Source organism: Panicum virgatum, chromosome 9N (genome assembly GCF_016808335.1).
Source record: "Panicum virgatum strain AP13 chromosome 9N, P.virgatum_v5, whole genome shotgun sequence".
In the NCBI taxonomy this organism is placed as follows: Eukaryota; Viridiplantae; Streptophyta; class Magnoliopsida; order Poales; family Poaceae; genus Panicum; species Panicum virgatum.
The window spans coordinates 47,963,667-47,982,309 of record NC_053153.1 but is presented as its reverse complement, the minus strand read 5'-3'; the positions used below and the strand labels follow the sequence as shown (position 1 = coordinate 47,982,309).

General features: G+C 44.6%; 1 protein-coding gene across 1 annotated transcript; it reads right to left on the bottom strand.

The window, feature by feature from the left end:
• Nucleotides 1-16,326: 16,326 nt before the first annotated feature.
• Nucleotides 16,327-18,115, bottom strand: LOC120691424 (protein PHLOEM PROTEIN 2-LIKE A10-like). The gene has a single exon (XM_039974494.1). It carries the CDS (start codon nt 17,942-17,944, stop codon nt 16,823-16,825), a length of 1,122 nt encoding a protein of 373 aa, XP_039830428.1. The 5' UTR covers nt 17,945-18,115; the 3' UTR covers nt 16,327-16,822.
• Nucleotides 18,116-18,643: the final 528 nt, after the last annotated feature.

The following is an 18,643-nucleotide window of genomic DNA, read 5'->3' as shown; positions in this document are numbered from 1 at the left end:
AGCACATTGTTTCTCCTCAAATTTTTCTAAACTGAACTAAACAAACAGGCACTGCCAGATGATCGAAACCGAATTGAAACATGGCATGGTCTGATTGCCATTTAAAATGCTACGAAGGCTATCAGCACAAAGTTGTGATCAAAGCAATTGAATGATACACTAAGTTTTTAAACTGGACGAAACAAACAAGCACTGCGTTAATGTATCATTCAATTGTTTTAACATAGCTTAGATGCAGTTTCCCAGTTTCTACAAGTAAAGTAAAATCACAAAGCACCATCAGCTGTTCTAATCACGGTGAAAAAATCTTTCGTGCCAACCTGCCACATGATTTACACACGCAGACAGCTGAAGGACAATTAAACCAGCTGAACCAAGGGGCAAATGCTAGGAAATTAAACAATATCGACGTGTATGACATCAGAGCCTTTCACCAGAAACAAAGAATCAAGAAAATGATACCTGGGGAGCATGTGAAGCATCTCATGAAGATCTCACATTCTATTTATATTCAGATATATTATACATAATAGCCTGTGACAGTTTTGTCAAGTCATCTTTTATTGCTCAATATGTAGCGATGTTTTACTGTTATGTAATGAAGCAAGGGGGGCTTTTCCTTGCTTCGTTTTTATGTGCACATGTAGCCATCCTAGGCTGGCTGGGCTGAATCGGCTGCTGTTGGGCCTTCTGTCTTGGGCTAAAGTATATAGTAGTACTTGATGCTACCTGAGCTGGGCCCATGCTGCATCCCCAGCATGGGCCCTGGCTATGCAAATAATTAAGCAATTCCGGCGATGAGATCTCCATTTCTGCATGAAACTTTATCTTCCACGTAGTCCCGGCCACTTAAATTTAAATCCTTATCTCCACAAGACATCAAACTATCTGCAGAGTCTCGACTCTTCATTTGTGCGATCACTGTCCCCCCCCGGAGGAGGAGCAAGCATCCTGATCATGTTCACTTTTTTTAGTTAATATCATATTTGGTTAGAAGGTAATTCAAAGTAGTGGTGAAGAGAAATCTGTATTGCAGGGTTAACCGGTTCCATCATTGTAACATATTTGACTGTACCAATCGCGATGTTTGCCCTGCAAAATAGTTCATCGGCATGTCATACAATGGTTCTTGCGCATATGCTGGCATAGCCGATGAACTAGTAGTTCATTAAGAACAATTATCATCTACAGATTTGTCTTTTTTTTCAAGATGACTAATTGACTTTTTAGCATAGCATGCAAATCATTCATGGACTTATGTATATCAGCAATCTTTTGGTCCATAACAGATGATAATTGACTGAGCAAGTCGGAAGATGAAGTGCTTATTCTTGAGCGTGAAGGAGAGCATCACGAAGTCTTGAACCCTCGTAACCTGGCCTTTTTCATCCTTCTTGAATCACTTCAAGAATTTTAATTGCCTTAAAGTGCTTTCTGGCCACCAAGTAATCTTGGAGCTCCTCCTTGCTGAGCTACTCGATAGATATGGCGATGATGTTGTCCTTGTCGAGGTCGCTTGTGGCGCTCATCTTGCTCGAGTAGATTAGATCGTTTTTATAACCAAGATCTTTCATTCTCTAGAAGACTCGCCAAAAAGTATGTTGACGCAAATCTAGTCAATACATGAAATCGCTAGCACGCACGGATTGCAAACGATCCTCACTAGCGAGGTCCTACGCAAACCGGTCAGATCGGTTGGAACAGAGATGCCAAAAATACCTAGATCCACGAGCTTAGGAGGGACCACGTCAGAGCTAATGGAGCTAGGGTTGTCCTAAAATCGGTAGACCACTCAGAACGTCTTTAAACGCCGTAGAGACGCAGGAATAATGGCAATGAGGTTGGGAAAGGTTGGGTTTGGAGATAAAAAGTAAAGGGTAAATGTGTTGCTTAGATTTAGTTTTTTCAATCGGCCTTATTAGTCTTCATATATATACGCCGGGAAAGACGAATCCCTTCACGAGTCGGTTTAAAAAACATTTCTAATTACGAATCTAACATTCTCAAATTACAACAGGCCAGATCAGTCGGCCTCGATATTTGTCAATTTTAGCTTTCAACACATTTCTCTGCCCATCCCAGGCGTCGGAACTCAACAATAGGTGGCTGCTGTAGATACTAGTATTTACTGGACAGCTTAGGAGGGGAAGAGTCTCGTTGTATATATAGGCCACCCTGCTTCACAATATAATCTTCTCCTATCTCACCATACAGAAGTGCTGCATAACTGATATCCGGCCATTAAAATCTGGCGTTGGCTTTTAGTAATGCACTCATTACATACTGCACTCTAGTTTGCATCTCGATTCAGCATCCTAATAATGGCATATGGCAGATGACAGATAACACTTGATAAAACTATTAGATGGCAGTGCAGGCAGCAAACAATCATTGTCTTTGTATGATTGAAATTGAATGGCATGAACTGATGGCTATCAAAATAAAAATCTACGAACATTAACAATATTAAGCTGTGAACAAAGGTTAACAACCACACCATGTTTCCTGTGCTAATATGTAATATCCTGACCCATTATTTAGTGCTCTGGTTTTTGCCCGTTTTGTGACCCGTTTGGACCAGCTTATAAATCCTTATCACTTCAAACATAGCATGAATGTAGGCCACTATCGCAGTGGGTCTCATCACTGATCTGCTTCTACAAGGTGTTGGTTGGTTAGGTGCTGTGCTTGTGCACCGTGTGCATAGGAGATATCGAATTTGGATTGAAGGCTCAATTAGTGATGCGGCTCATTAACAGTCCATATCTGCTTCGTGTTCCCACATCAATCTGTCGTGGCAGGATAATGACTAAAGGCTCAATTTCTGAAGCCACTCATTCGCAATCCCAGAGTTCCCACCACATCAATCTGCTAATGTGGATAACGTGGGGCCAAACAATGACAAATGAATTTTAGTCGGGATAGGTTTTCTGCTCATCAGCAACCAGTTACACGGAAAGACATGGCAACTCCTTCCGATGTATATGTAGTAACGGTGAATAGAATGTATCGTCCCTATATCCAAACCCTGGCACTGAAATTTTGTTCGTGAATGGTGTATGTGTGACCCCCGCCACGACGCTCCAGTGGAGATGCATGCTGAACATCAAAGGATTACGGCTTTGCCGGAGGATCGCTGGAGCTCTTTAAAGCTGATAGTGAGCGCTAGATGCTTAGGTGCTTCTCGATTTGATCCGCATAAATATCGAAAACACATGACAACAAGTGGAGACTTGTCCATGTCATGTATCTGAACCATTCCTGGTACCATCCATTCCAAACCCAACAAAGATGTTATTAGCCACTAGTGTTACTATGTTAGTATCTCAGTATGTACGTTCGTCTTGTTAATTATATGGCATGGGTTCCTTAACAAAAGAGCCTCGGGTGCCGGTCGCTCATGCTGCGAACATATATATAGACCCCACGAACCTTGAATAATGTGTACTATCTCCTCAAAACAACAACAATCCCTGTGCTTCGCATCCCCCACATTTATCAGCCATGACAGGATAACTTACAGCGCAAGCTCTTTAATTTCTTGCAAACATATAGGCAAGGTAGCTGGTTGGGAGTGGACAATGTAGTTGTTGTACAGAGATCAAATAATAATGGACATAAAATTTGCATCTTGTCCTATTGATGATGGTAAACGAGACCTGATGCATGCGCATGTTTCCCAATGTATTTCTGAAACAGTTTCAAAGGTAAATTGGTTCCATCGTAATTCTGAAACTGAACAATGAACCGGTGAAGAAAATTCAAAGTAGCTGGGGCTGCAGCCATTGAACTAAGTTGTTCTTTGAAAGAACCACATGAAAATTGCCGAGATATACAGAATTATACTAGGAGTAAAAAATAGTGAAGAAAACAAAAGGGTTCCACTTCCACCCGGTTTCACTAACTCGGAATGGAAAACTTGGGGCCAAACAACGACAAGACAGCCTGTTACAGAAGAACGTATGGCAGAACTGCGACTGATGAAAGCCAACGTGAAGGTGAGTCGCAGCTGGGTTGCTTAAGAATGTCAATAGTAAGTGAAACCAAGAGGCGGATTCTTGCTCCTGCAGTACTGGAGATATCAAGTAGTCATGGACGGATAGCTACACAAAGATCGCAAGCTATGGAAGGAGTCTATTCATTCTAATTATAATAGGAAAGAACCTATGTATGCCAGAAATTGCCAAGCATATACATGTTGCGCAAAATATAAATTCGATGCCACGTACACAGAGTGAACAAGCTTGATCCACACGGCCACTTTGCATTCGTCCATCATCACTTCAGTCCTCCAAGCAAGTTTTGAAGATGATGGAACACAAGCATCCCCATCTACTTTAGCAACGGCAGGTGAACCGTGTCTTGTGAAGCCATAGAACAGGGCAAAAATGCAATCCGGTGTCAGGCAAATTCCTAATGCCACTCATTCGCAATCCATGATCTGGGCCCGCAACAATAGAACACAATAGAAGCCGCATGCACCATGGGGATGGGGGCAGCAGCCAACGGTGCAGATAAGCTCCGTGGACGCTTATACAACTGGGAATACATTTCTGGTTTCCCAGTCCAGCCGTGACTAGTTTACTAGCTTTTGAAACTTTAAACGGATGGTTGCAGCACCCACTACTATCACAGTAGACAGGAGGAGGGTAAGAGTCTCGTTATATTATATACAGGCGAGCCTCTGCTTCACCACCTTCCCCAATATCACCACCGTACAGAAGTGTTGCATAGTTTTGATATACGATAGAAAACACGTCACATGACTGGCTATTTGGTAAACTTTCTTTGACTAACAACTGCTAATAAATGACAGCACAGGCAGCACATTGTTTCTCCTATAATTTGTCAAAACTGAAGGAAACAAACATGTGCTGCCAGATGATCGAAACTGAATGGCATTATGGCATGGTCTGATTGTCATTTTACAAGCTACGAAGGCTATCAGCACTAAGAGCAACTCCAAGAGAGGAGGTAAACGATTATGTATCGATATCTTGCTCGATATACTAGCCAAATAGCAAGGAGTTTATTGGGGGATGATGTCACACCCGGTTTTAAGGACAAAACAAAATGCATAACTATATATATGTCAGGATCAAGTTTCATACATATAGAGACATTATAAGTGAAAAATCAGTAACAGTATCACGAAAAAGAGAAAAACAACAACTAAAAGACTATCAGAGTTATACAGCTTATCCTGGAAACGAAAGCTTCAAACTTCACAGGCAATCGACTGGGGGTTGCGTACGCCTAGAACTCAGCATCATCTTCAAAATTCTTCACAGCAACTTTCTCTTCTGAGTAGCAGTAAGCAAGGGTGAGTACACTTATGGTTGGTACTCAGCAAGGCTACAAGAAATAACCAGAAAATGATTTAAATCCATCTTTTAGTTACATTAATCATGTGAGGGTCCAAGCCGCTCTTGACCATGAGCACGGATGATATATCAGTTTTACACTCTGCAGAGGTTGTACACTTTCACCACAATTCGCGTAAAAGTTCCGAAGAACTTTGAACCCAACCACGCAATGTGCTAGCTAGGCACAGTATCACACTTCCGAGGTGTGATTGCATAGGGACGCTACGAGGCCTTTACAAAGATTCCCTAACCCGTGACAATCTGCTAAGGTTTCAAGCCAAAGTGGTCATAACACTGTCCTAATGAGGTGGTACCTTGCCAAAGAACCATTAAACAATACCAATTGCCCCAAGAGGACCGAGCTATATCCCATCGATGAATCCCCTCTTACCCTTTCGGTAAGACTGTCACAAGCTAGAGTCTCTATTTAATCAGCCAACACCAAAGCCATGTAGTATTGTGGTTGTACGGTTTTCTTGGGTGGTTCTCCATGTTCCAATTAAATCATCATAATACTCTTGTAAATAAGCATAGACAAAAAGATGGTTAGGGTCACTTGCCTTTCTCCAACGAAAAGCTACTCTTACTGCTCTTCCGCTCTAGCTCACTTGGAAATCTTGATTCTTCAATCTTTGAACAGCGATCCTTCTACTCGAAGTAATCATCGAGCAAACATACAAAGCAACAAACAAAAACCACTAAGAACAGTACACCAATCATATAAAAGCATTAAAAGGTTGTACTAAAGGATCGGGCTCGCTGCTACGGTTACGAGAGCGCAAAAAAAACACAGAAAACAGAACTAAAACGGCGATTCTATAGACTAAACGGTGCTTCAGGGATCTAGTCGCGATTAACTAAAGAGTTAAGGTCTAACAGAAAAGATTTGTAAGACACAACAAAGTGCGATTAACAAGGTGATAAAGCTATTGCACACATCACAAGGATCACGTGAGCGTAAGAATTGATGAAAACGGAGCTAAAACAGAGAAGTTATAGCCAAAACATGGTTCTAGGGGCTTAATTGTAAGAGTTTTGGGAAGAACAGGGGCTCTGGGTGAAGAAACCGAGGGCTAAAATGTAATTAAACCCTAAACTTGGGGGCTAGCGTGCAAAACAACAGCTCAGGGATGGCGGGTTCTATTTTTTTAAAAAAACAGGGGTCAAAACATAAAATAAAGGGCTGTTTTGTAAATCTTTTTGAACTAGCATGGACGGCGGGTTAATTTCCTAGAAACTTGGGGGTTTTCTGCAAAACAGAGGGGGCCGGCTCGGGTTGACCGGTATTGACCCGATCTGGACGTATCGGGTCCGTCGGATCGCCATCCGACAGCGGAGAGGCGGGGAGGCTGGCTCGGCGCGCGGCTACCGGCTCGGCTGCGGCTCCTCACTTAGATGGGCGGCTAGCGGCTCAGAGTGTGGCTCGGGGCGGCTCTGGGCGAGGCGAGTGGCGCTGGGTGCCAGCGGTTGGCGACGCGCGGCGGTGAGTTGCCGGAGTAGCCGATTCGGCGCTCTGGGGCTCGACTTTGGCTCGACTTTGGGTCTAGGAGCAAGAACGCGGCATGGCGAACTCGATGACGGGGTTCACGCATGGCTGCGGTGGCCGGAGCGGGTCTCGCGGCGGCAAGCGGCGGTGCACGGCTCCGGCGAGCTCGCGCGGACGGAGGAGAGCGAGAGGGAGGGGAAAATAGGGTCCAAGAGCTCCCTTGCTACCTCGCGAAACTCCGGGGCGGTGAACTTGTCGAGGAGGAGCGGCGAAACGGCGGATCGACGGCGGCACCGAGCTTTCGAGCTCCAAAAGGCGGCGCACGCGGCTAGGGTTTTGCGCGAAGCGGCTGTGGGTCGAGGGGGGGTCCAAGATGGGTCCGCGCGGCGCTTAAATAGCGGCGAGTGGGCGGCCTCGGCGTGCGGGCCACGCAAGGCTCGGACGGCGCGTGGCGTGCGGCGGCCGGACTCCTTGAGTCCGCGTCGCTCACGCGAGGGAGATGACCCCGACAGGCGGGGCCCGCCTATCGGCGGCAGAGAGAGGAAGGGGGAGGCGGAGCGGGCCGCGCGTGAGGAATGGGCCGGCAGAGCGAGTTGGGCCGGCATGGAGAAGAAAAAGAAAGGAAGGGGAAGGGAGAGAGAGGTTTTGGGCTGGGCTGGAAAGAGAAAGGAGAGGGTGAAAGGTTTTGTATTTTTTTTAGAATTAGATCAAACGAGTTCAATTCAAATTTAAATTCAAGAGAATTTAAACTCGAGTTGAACAACAAACAATAAAATAATGCATTGCAGCATGAATGCAAAACAAACCAAATAACCTCATTTAATTTAGAAAAACAACCAATTATATATATTCTTATACTTAAATTCCCTGTAAAAAAAATAAATGTTGGAAAATTTTTAAAAATTATAAGAAAATTATTGATTTATTTTTAATTTTAATCACATCCTGAAATCTAAAAATTTCAGGGTGTGACAGATGAGGAATTGCTGGAGATGCTCGAGCAGTTATTGTATTGGGACAAGATTATATGATTTTGTATTGGGACAAGATTGTTGGGAGACTGCAAAAGCAATTTCCCCAATAATCTTAGAAGTACTATTGGAACATCTCCCAATATCAGTTATTGGAAAAAAAATTATTGAGGACTGCTGGAGATGCTCTTTTCAAAATCCTGCACCTCCCGAGCAGCTCTCCAGGCTTGCTGCAGTTCCCAGAAGTTTGCGCCTTCGGAACTGTATTTTGGTCAGCCAAAGGTGGCTTCCCCAACAGAAGATTCACAAACTGTATTTTCACCTTGGAGTACTAAAAGCCTCTGCTTCATTGGGCATGCCATGTTGCGCCAACTATATATATTCTGTGTGCATCTGAATTTAGCCATGGTAGGTGCAATATGACATTTCAATTCATAGCCAAGGAGGAAACTTTCATTCCAAAATCGATTGCAGTCAATGCGCAAGTTTTGTCGCAACTGAATGCAAACTACCACTCTTCCTCCGTATCAAGAAAAATGATATGAAGATAGAAGTATAGAACATGGCTAGAGACAGAGTGGAAGAGTTCAAGCTACGTAGGGCTATGCATACATCCAAAGAACATTCAAATTAGATGATTTACAAAGACCAACACTGGGCAAAACTTATAGCAAATAATATTTCCGTTTGGTTGATCAATGGGTTGTTCCGATTCAGCACTTCCTTGAGGAAGAACCATGTCAGTGGCACGGGCACATTCGCACATGTCATCTCATAAATATTAAAAACTGTTGGCAGAGTATTGTGCACACATCACGAGTCGAAGTCAGGACATTCCCTAGCATTGGTTGAATTATAAGTAAATTGCCCCCACAATTTTTTGTCCATCAATTAGGCTTTTAGGTGCAACTAGTCGAGACATGCTAGTCGACTCAACATTAGTACCAGCAATTACAAATTGAAATATTGAATGACTGAGGATTTGTGTTTCTTTTTTCTAGCTTTTTTTCTGTATCCGTTTGGCCAAATTCTTGATTCTTTAAGTGATAGTGTAACAGCTATGTATCCTCAATGTGTTGACATCTTGTTAGTGCAGAGGTTACAAACTGTGCTGCAATTATCTAGAAAACTTCCATATCCAACATGACAACCACTAGAGATATGGCATTAACATCCTGTTGTTAGTTTTGTGGGTTCCTCAAAATAAGATAGGGGTGTCAATCAGTGATCCTTAGGTGCACCTCCAACCCTTTTTAGTTCAAATTTTTTACTAATTCTCTAAAATTATATTTGATTTTAGAGAATTAGTATAAAATTTTGAACTAAGGAGGGTTGGAGGTGCACCTAAGGGTCACCAATCACACCCCTAAAATAAGCTTTGAATACTTTTTTTTTTATGAAGCAGAAGAGGAGAGCTCCCCTACTGATTATATATATTAATTAAAAAAGTAGAAGGTTATTACAAATAATCTCAAGAAACAAAAAAATACAAAAATGATCAGAGAGATTACAAATGGCGGTATATCCATTCATTCATCAAATCTACAACTGAATTCTTTGCCCTATGCAGAGCCAGGGCAAATTCTTTCTTGAAAGTATTTTGACAACCTTGCAAAGAAGGATGTTGATTTCGGAAGATGAGATCATTGCGTGTCATCCAAATGCCCCAACAGCTAAGAATTATAACTTCCATAAAGAAGGGAATATCCAGTTGTCTTCTGAAAGATATAATCACATCTATGTAATTATCAAATGCAGGAACAATGAGACCGATAGTGGCCCAAAATTGATTAGCCAAGGGGCATAACAGAAACAGATGCTGAAGAGTTTTCATGGTATTATGATCACAGAGCACACAGTCATGAGATTGTAGAGCCATCCCTTTTCTTCTCAGCAAGTCTCTAGTAGTACTAAGTCTGTCTTTTAGGAGTAACCAAAAAAAAAGACCTTGTGCTTATGCTGGCAGCAATTTTTCCAAAGCCATCTAAATGGTGGTGGGACAAAAGCATGACCTGTGAGCTGTTTATAAGCTTTGGAACTGGAGAATAAGGTTGAAGCCCAAATATAGGACTATGAATCATCATTGGAATAAAGATTAAGCCCATCCAATTTACCACAGAGAAGTAAAAGCTGTGAGTATGCTTCTGAAGAGAGAGGCAAATGGAATAACTGCACAATGGAAGTAGTAGATAAAGCTTTTTGGACTGATAAATTCTCCAACTTGGCAAACGAGAAGAGCTCCGGATAAGATTGAGCACATACTTGTCCCTCCCAAATGTCACACCAAAGTAAACATGTTCTTCCATCAGCTAGGTTCACCGTAGCTATACCCTTGAATTTGTCAAGCAGTTTAATGTTATCTTTCCACCAAAAAGATCCCTTTTTTATTGCACTCGATATCTTGTCATTTTGATAATGCTTTTCCCTGATCAAATGAACCCAAGGAATATCAAGTCTGTTGAAAAATTTATGGAGGTTTTTCAGCAAGAGTGGCTGATTCTGAGTCGTCAAGTTGATCACACTTAAATCACCCTGAGATTTTGGCAAACAGACCATATGCAAAGCAGCTTTAGCAGGTGACTTAGCATTTAAGTCATCCCCTCTCCACAAGCAATGCTTTCTGAATTTGTCAATATGCTTGATCACAGTTTTATGGAGACTGAAAGTGCACATATAGAAAGTTGGCAAGGCTGAAAAACTGCATTAGTAACCTATAGTCTGCCTGCCTGAGATAAAAAATTGATGTGCTTGCCAATCTTTGCTCGCATCTGGAGATTAGAGACCAGATATCTAACCTTTGGCTTGCTCAAGCTGAGGGGGAGTCCCAGGTAGGTGAATGGAAGTGAGCCTAGAGTGCAACCAAAGGACTGAGCCAGTGACAAGAGAGCTTTCCGGTTCCATATTGATGGGAACTAACATTGACTTAGAGAAATTAACCTTGAGGCCGATGGATAGAGAGAATAAGTTTAGGATGTCTTTGAGAGCTGCTAACTGATCATGTTTAGCTTCCATAATTATCAAAGTATAATCAACATATTGTAGGATGGGAAAATCTTGAGAATGATTTAAAGGTATGGGCAAAGTAAGCAGTCCGTTATCCTTTGCCTAATTTAAAGCTGACTGAAGCAAGTCTGCAGCTAGTACAAAAAGGAGAGGTGAAAGAGGATCACCTTGCCTGACACCTCTTTTGCAATGAAAAGTCTTACCAGGAACACTATTTAGCAAAACAGTAGAAGTGCCAGAAGAAAAAATTGATGTTATCCATTGCAGCCATTTACCACCAAACCCAAATGTTCCATACTTTAAGATTGCTTGATGCTCAACTTTGTCAAAAGCTTTTCCAAAATCCAGTTTGAGAATAATTATTTCTTTCTTGGAATGGTGCAAGAGAATAAGCTTTGGATACTGGCGGCTCGTGCTACCAAGTACTAGCACCGGAGATTAAAGAGAGGAAGGCGCAAAGCTAGCACTCTTGTCATAGATCCATCAGCCTTGCGCACTCTGCACTGTCATCTCCTCTTGCTGCAATAACGCAGTCGACCTAGATAGCCCTTCATCGTGTCACGTGTTTGCACTGAGCTGAGTTGCAGATTGGTTTCAGAATTTCAACCACCCTGGCATCCAGCGTTGGATGAGAAGCTAGCTATTGCTGCAGAGCAGCCAGCCAATCGGCAGCTGCAGCCAGCATGTAGCAGTCCAGCCAGCTGTATTTCAGGGCAGCAGTCGCAGATATGGTACTGAGTGAAATAATGTGACAGCTTTCTATAGGTTCGACCACACCAGCGTAATAAAATTGTTAGTGGCAGTCAAGTGACGGCTAATTACCCACTACAGATCAAATCTTCAATTAGCACATTCATAAACTGGAAATCTGACGAGAAGGACAAATTGAGAATGGAAATTAATGTGCATTCTTCAGCTTCCCTTTGTTACAAACACACCAAATAAGAACACATGCCATGCATAAGCAAACAGACCGATTCCCTTTTGTTCCCTTCATTACAAATATATGAACAAGTGATTGGTTTATGTGGAATGACATAAGTCAAGAACATAAACAGCATGAGGGCACTAAGTTAAGTAAGGATGATTTACCGCTTGGTTGAGTTCAACTTGTTTCCCAACTTGTCGAGAGTACCACACTGACTACTCACCTTAATCCCCATATCATTTTGAAGCATAAGCAAACTAGTCCTCTCCGCTCCGGTGCTAAGGAAAGCTCTTCTGCCAAGGCAGAGCAACATCCTCCTCTCTATGCTCTTCTGCGAAGGCAGTGCAACATACTCCTACCATAGGTTCATCAATCTCTGGCACCTGTGCAGACCAACTCGCAAGCGTCAAGCCAATTCCTAATGCCACCCATTCACAATACACATTACGTTTCCCAAACAGCACTAACCTAGCCAGTTTACAAGCTTTCAAAACTGCACAGTTGGTGACTGAGAAAGCAAACACTAATGTCACTAGACAAGTGAAAAGAAGAGGAATCTGGTTATTATATAGGACAGCCAACTTCACATTCCTCTCCTATCTCACCTTAAAAGTGTAAATTGGTATCCACATTTAACTACTGACACTGCGGATTAACTCCTTGCTCCACTTGCATTCAGTTTGGACCCGGATGCCCTTTGGCAATGCACTAGTTATACACATGAGTTCAGTGCATCTCAAATAGGGGTGACTAGGAAGAAAGGCGTGCTACGCCGCGCCGGGACACCGGGACGTCGGCCCTGCTCGCCGCCGGTCCTCCCTGTCGCGGAGCTCGGAGCTGGGGGCGGAGCTCGAGCGGGGGAGGCGAAGCTCGAGCAAGGGGCGGCGGATCTCGAGCAGGGAAAGAGAGAGAGAATGGGGCCTGCTCGGCCGGCCGTCGCCGCCGCCCGCCGCGCCGGGTCGAATGCTGCCGCCACCGCGCGTCGGGTCGAACGCGCAGCGCCGAGGAGAGCTCCAGCAGGCCGCCGCGCCGTCGCGCGCAGGTCGCGGCGGACATGGCCGAAGCCGCGCCGGTCGCGCCGTGTGCAGGCCGCACCGCACGCAGGGGCCGGGCCGCCGCCGCAAGAGGCCCCGCTGTGCCCACGCCGGCTGCCGGCGGCGGAGATCTACGGGGGAGAGGGCGGCCGGCTCGGGCGCGCGTGGCTCGATCCGCCGCCGCCCTGCCGCGTGCCCGCCGGCGAGGGAGGGGGAGAGGAGGAAGGCGCGGCGGAGAGGGGAGCGGCGCTGAGGAACAGTGGGGTGGCGGCCAAGGACGGCGACCGGTGGTAGGGGAGGAGGGCGAGGGGCGGAGGGCGGCGACCGCCGGTGGGGGCGGAGAGTAGCGGGGCGGCGGCGAGGGACGTTAGGGTTAGGGGAGAGGGAGGGGGCGGGGGAGGCTAAGGGAGAGTGCGCGGAGGAGGGGGGCGCAGTGGGGATCGGGCGGATGTTGGGAGGGTAGGCGGCGGGGTTTTTTGCAAAATGATATGGATGACGGGTTTGATTAGAAATAAACTGAAGGGTTTATTTGAAAAAAACCAAGGAACGGCCTGAATCAACCTCCTACGACGGATCGGACGGCTCGCGTCGGGCATCCGCTCCACTCGCACCACGTGTCATCCCCGGGGTAGAGGAGCGCTGTGGGAGCTCCCTCTCCACGGTGTATAGGGGTTAGAGTATATGGTAAACTTTTCTTTCATTAACAGTGAATGAATGCCAGGGCAGGCAACACATTGTATCTTCCAAAAATATTCGAAACTTAGTCAGAACAAAGAAGCACTGACTCTGTATAAATAAAATGACAAGCAGATAATGCATGGCATGATGGCCATTTAAAAAGATCGATATCTTTTGGCAAACTGTGCAGATACAGGATTACAGCAAGCAAACCACATTGACAAACAGCACGATCGTTTCTAATTTTGATTGTCTAAACTAAAGTAAATTGTCTCCCACCTTCTACGAGTAGCGGAATATCAGAAAGCACTACCAGCTTTCATAATCATGTGGTCAAAACAAAAAATCCTTACTGGCCACCAGTTATATGATATACTCAGAGACAGCTGAAGAACATCCTATTAGCTGCAAGCCTGCCACCAAGTGATAACTCCTAGGAAACAAAATTGGAGTTCCATACTAAAACCTTTCACGAAAAACATAAGGAATCAATGAAATGATACCAGTGGAGGCAGGGAGCATGCAAAGCATCTCATGAAGTTATGCATATCATAGACCTCACATTACTAATTTGCATAGAAAACGCCAAGCCACCTTTTTATTGGTTAATACTTAATATTGACCCTTTACAATTATGCTGATAAATAAGCAGTTCCATAAAAAAGATATGAATGTGGTTTTTAATTTCTGCATGAAACTTGGCACAACAGATGGGTACAATAGTGGTTCACAGTTCGCAACCACCATTTCCCATAATCCATGGCACAATAAAACTATACAACAGTATCTTGATTTCTACAGGGCATATACATTTATAACATATGAAATTCTTCAACAACCCCAACATCTAAAATGGCAACAAAAGTGGGCCCGACTTCTCTCTGATGAGATCAAAAGTCAGGGGAATGCACAAATGCAAAAGCAGTTCTCCTAATGGCCTATTGGTTGCTTCTCTCCACTTCCTTACGTAAGTACACAATCTAAACACTTGCTCTAAATCCACTTTCTCTTGTTAGTACACAAACTAATCTTTGCTCTAAATCCACTTCCTTCTTGTTAGTGCGCAAACTAAACCTTTGCTCTAGGCTTAGTAACTGGATGACTCGTGCTGCTAGATCTGCTAGCAGTAGAGAGGAGAGGAAGGCACAAATCTAGTTATACATATAGGCCAACAACCTTGCATTGTTGTCACAACTTATTGCAGCAATCAACCCCCATCAGCTACTCATTTGGTTGGGAATTCAATTTGTTCAACTCATAATGCCACATGCATTGAGCTGAGCGCAAGTTGCAAGTGCAGCATTCATGGATGGAATATTCCACTATGAAAATATTCTAATATTGGAATTGACAATACACAAGTTCAGTGAGAATTTAAAATACTGTAAAAGAAAGACATATGGAATGTATGATATCATTAAGTGTTAACAGTGACCAATAGTCAAAGGACAAGTAAAAGATACTTAATTGCCACAGATCATTGCTATGAATTGTCAATTCAACATTCAAGTGTGTTAATTTGGCTTACCTACTTCTAAGGTGTGACTATAATACAACATTCACAAAAGAAAATTGGAAAATGAAAGAATAGAAAAGAACATGCTAAGAAATAAGGAAATGTCTAATGAGCACATAATTTCTCTATTCACTTACTACCTCTGTTATAAATAGCACGAAGAGAAAATGACAAGCATAAGCAAACGATGTTTCTGCTCCTGCTGTTCTGGATGGGTCTTTTTCGTGTTTTCAATGAGAAACAGCTCAAGAATATAAAAAACCAGCTGTAAGAAACATGCGGTAACTGCTAGGAAGAGGAAGCAATACTGTGGGTCTCAATACATTGCCAAATTGGTCAGTGTGATTTAGCTGATTCACCTCTATCAACCAATAACAATCACAAAGCAACTCAATCCCACAGATTTGAAGCTTTGTTTGTTGCGCTTTCATACTTTTCATGAACAATAAAAAAGACGCTTAGCAATAAGATTAATTTGCAATCTACATAATTTACCCTGAAGCTACAATCAGGACAGGTGGTAATTGATGGCCAAGAAATGGAATTTCAGCTCCTGCCCAGCTTAGATCACCGAGAAATTGGAACTCATTCCCAACAAAATTTGCATGCATTAATTTTTACTCGCAGTACCATTACCACCCACCCCCAGCCCCACTTTGCTATCTGCCCCAGATCAATCACTTGTAGTATCAACTTCATCTCGTTAACATCCACGCAAACCAACTGGTCTCGAAACAGCCCGAGTCTGGATGGCTCCTGCTGCTAAACTATTCAGGAGGAACCTAGGAAGGCAAATGTCTGGTTATACCTAAGGCAGCCAATGCTGCATTGTTGTATTGTATCATCTTATTGCAGCACCTGATTGGGCTGCTAGTCCGTAGCTAGGGAATTAGCTTTACGTGGCTGGTGGTATCACATAAATTGAGCTGGGTTGCAGGTGTGCAAAATTTCATCCACAGCATGGATGAAATGGAAAGGATTAATATGGAAAATTAAAGACATACCCCCAATCAGTTCATCTGAATCTGCATCCCCTGTTACTTACTAAAAAAGCATAGAACTGCTATTTTTTAACTAGTAAGAAAAATACTCTAATAGTATGTCTGAGACAAAAATAGATGATCAGTGTGAATTTAAGAAACTGAAAACCAAGGTAAATATGTCAAATATTGGCACAATGACACAGCTGCAAAAAACATTAGTGTAAGTAAGGAACCAAAGGCCAGTGGCCAGGTTAGAGCTACTTAATCTCTACCGATCGTATCTAGAAATTGTGGCACTGATTCATCATTCAGCTGAAATCAATTAGTTCACAAGAGAAAAGGAAAAGAACACAAAAGGAAATGACAAATCCAGTCACGCTTCTCTATTAACTTCATCTCCTCCTTCAATACAAATCATATAAAACAGAGGATTTGAATTGTAAGCAGTCAAGCTTCCAGCTCCTACTGCTGTGTCTGGTTGTTTTACATTGATCAACAAGCTTAACAACATAATTAACCAACACAACAAGCTAGTGACAGCTACTAGTAGGGGAGCTACTAGGAAGCAACACTACAGGTTTAAACCTCAATGACATTGCCGAATTGGCCAGTGTCATTTTAGCTGCATGTATACCTCCATCAACCAAACAAACAATCATAAAGAACAAAGCACCAACTACAAACCCAAAAGACTTTCTAGCTTAAACTTTAACACTTCTCACCAACACAAGAAAGGCAAAGACAACTACTAATATACAATCAATTGCAATCTACATAATTTACTCTGCAACTACAATCAGGGCAAGTGGTAATCAGTCACCTGCAATGCAACTCCAACTCCCAGCCCAGCCAGGTAGCTAGGCCGGCAATAGGAACCTTGTTCCCATCAAAATGTGCATGCACAATGCCAGGGAGATGGTGAAGATGGCCATAGACTTGGCGCAGAGGTACTTGACACCAACTAGTCCCCTCTCAGCGACCTCATCACGAGCGATGACAATGCTTTTCCTAGCCCCATCAGACATCCTCTGTGCTAGGAAGTCAAGGAACGAACGGACAGTTTCCGCCGTGACCCTGCCTGTGACGTCCAGAACAAACCTCCTGTTGCTCGGCACTGCCAGCGTGCTTGACACCCTATGGATCACGCAGTTGGTGTCTGGATTGTGCGCCACACGCTCCATTTGTGCTGCCTCAAGGCGAGAAATGGAAGCCTCCTTAGCCAGCTGCCGCGATGTCCTGAGGAAGGTTTCGACGGCGCCATTGCAGACGGACACGGCCAGGTCCTTGACCTTGGCCTCGTGCCTTGGGTCGGAGAGGCCAGCGAGCAGCTGGTCGTTGGTGCGCACGGCAGCTGTGCGGTCGAGGTAGGCGGAGACAGCGGTGCTGACGAAGACTCGGACGAGGTCCGCGGCAGCCTCCTTGCCCGCGGCGCTGCAGAGCGCAGCCAGCCACCGCGGCTCCTCGCGGTCGCCGGCCTCGGCGGAGGAGTCGGTGCGGGCGTTGCAGGAGGACAGGACGAGGTTCCTGGCGAAGCTTCCGACGACAGCGGAGGCGAACCCGGCACCTTCGGGGGAGAGGAGGCGGTCCAAGATCCGATCTTGGAGCGGGGTTTGGGGGTTTTGCTGCTGCTGCTGTTGACGCAATTGGTGCTGGTGAGAGGAGATGGCGCGGAGGACGCCGGAGGCGAGGGACTCGGAGAGGGAGGGCGTGGCAGAGGAGACGGGCTCGGAGACCGCGAGCTTGGAGAGCTGGAGCAGGCTCCGTGGGACTTGGTCGGAGTCGGAGCGGAGGAATTCGGCGAGGTCGGAACCGACCTGGGAGACGGTGTCGGCGAGGGAGAGGGCGGCGACGATACGGCGGCGGTGGTGGCGGTAGAGGCGGTACAGGCCGTACCCGGCGGTGGCCGCGGCGGCGGCCAGTAGGAGTCGGCGGGCGCGGTGGCGGTGGGAGCAGAAGCAGGCGGCGGCCAGCGAGTCCATCGAGGTGAGGGCCTGAGAGGGGGAGACGACGGCGCGAGCTCAGGTGTTGAACTGAGCCGGGGTTATTGCGCTCGCCCGCCCGCTCCCTCCCTGCCCCCCTGCCTCGCCCCGTGCCGGCGCTGGGGAGGAGGAGGAGCAGAGGAGAATGGATCGGAGGGTCCGAGTCGTGCCCAGTCGTGGGGAGCCCCGTCGTCATACTTGCTGGAGCCACCCCAGTTGACCACACCGTCGCAGCATGTTCCTTTGCCTCCTCCGTAGTATACTCACTCAAAGTAAAAGCGACTCTCTATATCCATTTCAATTGTTATAAATAGAGATTTTAATAAAAAAACATCATCCAAAAGTTTCTCTTAATAATTATTTAAATATAGTCATCATCTATTTTAGATTTTTCGCTAGCCAAAGATATACAGTGAAAATAACTATTTAGAGTGTAAACAAAATATAGAAAACCTGTTGGAGAGTGAAAATGTATAGAAAACGATTTTTATATAGATGACTCTCCAAATGATGATTTAGATTTGGAGAGTGAAATTTAGAAAGACTCTTGAAGATGCTCTTATTGGTTTTGTTCAAACATAAACTAAATGATTTGTTCTAAGAGTCATATATTTTAAAAATAATTAGTTTATTCTAAACTTTTGTGTATATTTAAATATTAGAAATCATTAATTAACATTAATAGGAGAATTGAACTCT

Coding starts and splice junctions, on each gene's coding strand:
- LOC120691424 (XM_039974494.1), bottom strand. CDS start 17,944: ATGGACTCGCTGGCCGCCGCCTGCTTCTGCTCCCACCGCCACCGCGCC.